At 62.9% G+C, this 485-nt stretch overlaps 1 protein-coding gene across 1 annotated transcript in view; it reads right to left on the reverse strand.

Moving 5' to 3' along the window:
• Positions 1–485, reverse strand: part of EMH_0004770 (uncharacterized protein) — a gene marked incomplete at both ends in the record, with an annotated part of 6,673 nt that overhangs the window by 3,718 nt on the left and 2,470 nt on the right. Inside the window, one exon of the mRNA XM_013496923.1 lies at positions 1–483. Within this exon, the coding sequence (XP_013352377.1) occupies positions 1–483 (483 nt within the window). The remainder of the gene's footprint in view (positions 484–485) is intronic.

Below are 485 nucleotides of genomic sequence, written 5' to 3' on the forward strand. Positions count from 1 at the left end.
ACTGCCGCTGCTGCTGCAGGTGGTGGTGGTGGTGCTGCTGCTGCCGTTGTCAGCAGCAGCAGCAGCGCCCCCTCTCTGGCTCTTTAGGAAGCGAAGGAATGCTGCCTGTCTCTGCAGCTGCCGCTGCTGCTGCTGCTGCTGCTGCTGCTGCTCCTGCTCCTGCTGCTGCTGCTGTTGTTGCTGCGTGCCGTCGATTGCAGATCCCTCTTCGGTTGCTGCTGCTGCAGCTTGTGTTTCTGGTGCAGCTGCTGCTGCTGCAGGAGCAGCAGCAGCTGCTGCTGCTGCTGGGTCCTGCTGCGGCGACTGCAGCAGCTGCAGCAGCAGATGCATGCGGCGCCTTATGCTTCTTGCTGCTCCCATCCATAGCACGATATTCAGCCACTGCGCAGCAGCAGCAGGAACTGCTGCCTCCACTTGCACAGCAGCAGCCTCCAGGCTGCTGCTGCTGCTGCTGCTGCTGCTGCTGCTGCAGTTGCTGCTGCTGC

The sequence above is a fragment of the Eimeria mitis genome, genomic scaffold (genome assembly GCF_000499745.2).
Source record: "Eimeria mitis Houghton genomic scaffold, Emh_scaff238, whole genome shotgun sequence".
NCBI classification, from domain to species: domain Eukaryota; phylum Apicomplexa; class Conoidasida; order Eucoccidiorida; family Eimeriidae; genus Eimeria; species Eimeria mitis.